The 4,702-nt window shown below is 36.3% G+C and overlaps 1 protein-coding gene across 1 annotated transcript; it reads right to left on the bottom strand.

Moving 5' to 3' along the window:
* Positions 1–597: 597 nt before the first annotated feature.
* LOC124268900 lies at positions 598–4,369 on the bottom strand. Its single transcript, XM_046703921.1, has 10 exons — positions 4,256–4,369; positions 3,890–4,024; positions 3,558–3,682; positions 2,968–3,428; positions 2,702–2,769; positions 2,393–2,579; positions 1,918–2,160; positions 1,436–1,607; positions 1,017–1,165; positions 598–873 (listed from the first exon to the last, which is right to left on the bottom strand). The coding sequence occupies exons 1-10, from the start codon at positions 4,367–4,369 to the stop codon at positions 701–703; spliced, it is 1,827 nt and encodes a 608-aa protein (XP_046559877.1). The 3' UTR covers positions 598–700.
* Positions 4,370–4,702: the final 333 nt, after the last annotated feature.

Below are 4,702 nucleotides of genomic sequence, written 5' to 3'. Positions count from 1 at the left end.
TTTGCAATATAATAAAAAACCAGGAAAGTAAACAAGTGTATAAAAGCAACAATTGCTACCGGATTGGTGTACCAAACCATCTGAGGATGTGTAGTACTGGATGAAAATATGCCCTACACAATAGACCTAGTTGGAAGATCAACCCTACACAATAATCACAGGCCCTCGTGTCTTTGCGAGGATTAAAGATGTTAAAAAACATAAAACATTTGAGGTGACCCCGACTTGAAATGCTTCACAGTACAATATAATTTGACCTGTTGTTAATGTAATGAATGAAGTTATTGATGAACTTTATCCCTCTTGTCATCTACCATATTTTCTTCCTCCAAAGTGACACCACCCTCTCATCAGACATGACACTATCAAACAGACACATTCTTGAAATACACAAAAACCTCCCCACTAACTAGAACCATAAACCCCATACTCTTTATCCAAATGGATGTAGTATTTCTCGAAATTTTAAAAAAGTTCAGCATGTTGAAATGGAGACAATGTATGTGTACTTAAAATCATATTCATATTTTTCAGAATCTATCGACATCTGGCCTACAGAAGATTTACATACTGGATTTGGCAGAAATTGGGAAAAATCATCGCAAGGTGATTCCTTCTTGTGTTGTCCATGTTATACGTGCAACATTTCCATCAGATGTATATACTGGATTTCTTTATTCTCACTAGAATAAATATTGTTTTAATGGAAACGTGTTTTATGGTTTCTGACAACGATTTGTTTTTCCCGTTTCTTTCCGTGAGTTTCAGTCATGCAGGGTGGCTGATGTTCATTTAGGGAGTTGTCAGCAAGGGCACAACTTGGAAATTCTGTTCGAATGTCGGACACCTCCTGTAACAGCTCGCCAATATATTCTGAAAAGTAAATACCAAATATACATTACCGGCTACATGTCGTCATTGTCATAAAAGAAAAAGTCCATCATTGCGCATTATGTCTGTGTATAATAGGAAAAGTTGAACAATGTCATGAAAGTTGCATATCACTAATATCATACCATATGTTGGATTTGTTTTGAGAGGTTTAGCAGTAGCCTCCCAGTTTCTGCTCTTAGGATATGAGACACTCCATTTCTCTTCTCCTGTTTTGGTGTGTGCTTTCAGTCGTGTTCCATTCTCATTGAAGTGGAGGGCAGACATCAACAACCTGTTACAATATTATTATTGTTAAAACAGTAATTTCACCACTGACTGTTTTATATGATGGCATACACAAAATATAACTGTAGTTAACAATAAAAGAAATTCAAAATTCTGATTGCAGGACCGAGACCATGGTATGCTCTATTATTGTCTCTGAGTGGGTTACTAAAATAAGTAAATCCTATCAAAATTGTGAGGCAAACTGGTTATGGCTAATTGTTATCCAGTGAAAAAACAATTGAACAGTTTTCTTTGATAGTAAGTTGGTACATACCTTGCCTTCATACCATTGTAATGATAATGGTAGAACTTTGGAGCGAAGTGACATATGACACTATGAAATCCTTCAAGGTATGATGTCTGCCCATGAGGTGACAGTTTGGCTACATCTTTCAGGAGATATCTGGACTTTAAGATGCTTTCTATCTCCTTGTGAGCTCGTGTTCCTGAAGAATAAATTCATGTTTTAATATATTTTTATAAAATGAATGCCATTTTTGTCTTCATTATCAGTGATGAACATGTCTAATCACAGAGCAATATTTGATTTTGTGAGTGGTCAGTTGTACTCAGGGAGCTGACTGAGTGGGCGAGATCAAGAAAATGGAAAGATGGGTGTGGGTTTGTAACAAACCAATGATGATGCTTAGTGTGATAATCATTACAATTTTTACAAAAACTTCAAGTTTGAATGTCAGGCTGCATATGAAAATGTAATATCATACATTATGAAGTTGCTTGGTTAATTTTACATACCAGCAGGTATCCAAATTCTATCTTGAATTTCTCCATGCATACAAGATGGAAAGGTTTCACTGTGACCACTATGTATGTTAGCTAAGTGGTTGCCAATCGACAACCACTTAGCCAGCACCTCCTCAGCATTGCCATGGCTGGTGGCAGCACACCAGTACATATGATTGGAAATGGAGTGTGCCCACAGGCTGATTATTTCCAGGCCTTTCTTCTTGCTTACTTTTTGAAGTTTCTTGTAAATACCTGAAAACATCAAATGCGGCTGGTACAATGGATCATCACTTGTTAGAAAAAAAGTTATTGAAGTAAACTTACCTCGGAGTGTGTTTGTTAAGGTTAAGGTGATTTAATATATTTGTCGAATAATATTTAATTTATATTCCACTTTCTGAAAAGCATTTTCATGCCATAACTGTGTCAATGACACTAAATATTAAGTCTAATCACGATATGATGGGTCTTAAAAACTATTCACCTTTAGCAACATGCCATACATCAAACCAATGTTTAATGCCACCTTTCTCCCTCTTTATATAAGCTTTTACTTGAATGTGTCGGTCTGTTATTATGTCTGAAACATTTACTCTGGCATTCTCAAGATGTGCAAGGCCCCTTTTCAATCCTTCAAGTTCCATGGCATTCGAATTGGCCACTTCATTTGACTGAAACAGAGCAATGTAAATTAAGTCATTAAGTCATCAGAAAGTATTACTGTACACAACTGAGCATGTTCACTCTTATGCTGTGCATGTCATTTTATGTTATGACAGGATTGTATTCTTACCTGCACCAACTGGATGTCCAAAACTTGATGTGTGTCCACATCGATCAATGTATAGCTTCCATACTTAGCTGTAATACATAAACACATACATACTATATACAATTGACACAACTTTTCTTCCAAGACATGCTCATGTTAAATATATCAAATACAGTGAAACATTTCTATTTCATAATGGTTTTCAGCCAATTCTTCTTACTATTCCCAGTTACACATGAAATTTATAAGCCAAATAACTTATTGAAGCCAAACTAGTGTGGACATACCTGTATGTCCAGGTGAGCAACACCTTGCATCCCCTGCCAGACGTACAGATTTCTCTTTCCTATCAGCTAATAGCTGAGTTTGGTGTTTTGACCACACCCTTGAAATAGCTGGGACTATGTAGCTTCTCTGGAGTTTATGAAATGTTGACATGCTTATATTGTACATGTTCATAGTTGAATAGCTCCTTAGAGCCTTTGCTGGGCAAAGACTACTAAAGAAAACAGCACAAGCTATGGCTAAATTGCCAAGTGGCAATTGTTTGTGTATTGGCTGACTATTCCAGAAGTATGCATGCTCTTGGTGTCTGAGGCACTGTACCTGCACTGTCACCAGACTACCACAGATATGATAAATTTTGGCTCTGCATGAATAAAAGCAGAATTTGCAAAACATGAAAAGTGACAGCAAATTGGATTCAAACACCAGGAACTTTGTTTCTTCCATATGGTTGTTCAGGGACCTGAAATGTGAATTAACAACTGTCAAAATCACATAGAAAATTGTACATGTTACATCAGTGCGATCACAATTATTACACGTTATATGGCAGATATGACATAAATTGGGAATTGGCACATTTAATACATACTCTGGCTGGGATTGAGATTCTTCGAACTTGATCTGACTTGAATGTGGATTGTAATCTTCATCAGTGTCATTTCCATCATCAGTTGTGTCAGGCATATTGTTCTTGCTGTCAGCATCACCTGGTGCCTGGGTAACAATGTGACCAATTTGCATAAATAGTATTAGGGCTGTAAGTGCATACACTAATGCTCAGTTACTACCAGATATTTACATCAAAATCAATTCTGTTACAATATCACTAAAACATAACATAATGTACATGTTTCAATACAGAACAATATTTACTGGATGTAGATTTTGAATGAGTAGTTATTGTAAACATGTTATTGTTACCTCATATTGTGTAGCACGGTCGCATGTATCTGGTGTACACTGGACAGCAATTGTGCACCAAGATGTGTTCATGCTCTTCTGGGTACCAGTCGACATCAAGGAGGGTGTCACACACTGACAGGACTTACTCCGACACTACACATTTGGAAGATACAATACAAACATTCAAAAATTGTAAAAAAATATGCAATATAATTTACATTAATTAAAATTTGTCAGTAAGTGTTGTCTTATTACCCTAACTTTTCTGTATTTTTTAAAGCACGGTCTATAAGGAAAGTCAGATTTAAATATTGTATTAATTAACATGCGAAATAACATACAGGTAATTTGTTCTTTATTTTATATCTTTATTAATGTTCTTACCGAAATGAGTTGGTTTGTGTCTGTTCCCACGTCAACTGTCTCAGTAGTAGAAGATGTACGTGAGTGGATGTTGACAGCTTCGTTTTCCTCCACACACTGACTGCCCTCCGGCATCGAGGGGGAACTGGTATTGGTAAACACTACCCCCAGTCGTGAATGAGAACGGCTACAAATTTCAAAAGAAAAGCATTCGATGACGTTATTCACCCCCAAAAAAAAATTCCACAAATGGTTCCGATTCAAAATCACAAAACCAAGCACAATACTTTAGCTCAACGATCAGCTGATCACCGAGGATCGATGTCATTGAAACCAGGAAGTGAACGAGACGCACATCTAATTAGCTACCGAAACTATGAATAAATACTTCTTTATTTTATATATATAAACTACAGTCTTATAAACTAGGGTAGCATGTTTACATTATTTTGGTATTTACTTACTTAC

Source organism: Haliotis rubra, unplaced genomic scaffold, assembly GCF_003918875.1.
Source record: "Haliotis rubra isolate DU_JTF1 unplaced genomic scaffold, ASM391887v1 Scf1400, whole genome shotgun sequence".
Lineage (NCBI taxonomy): Eukaryota > Metazoa > Mollusca > Gastropoda > Lepetellida > Haliotidae > Haliotis > Haliotis rubra.
This window is presented reverse-complemented; position numbering and strand designations above follow the sequence as displayed.

Bases quoted from the DNA above. Each gene is read 5' to 3' on its own strand.
- LOC124268900 (XM_046703921.1), bottom strand. From the start codon at position 4,369: ATGCCGGAGGGCAGTCAGTGTGTGGAGGAAAACGAAGCTGTCAACATC. The intron at 3,429-3,557 runs GTATGTATTAAA...TTCACATTTCAG, and splicing joins GAATCTCAATCCCAGCCAGA to GTCCCTGAACAACCATATGG. The intron at 2,161-2,392 runs GTGAATAGTTTT...TGATGTTTTCAG, and splicing joins TGTATGGCATGTTGCTAAAG to GTATTTACAAGAAACTTCAA.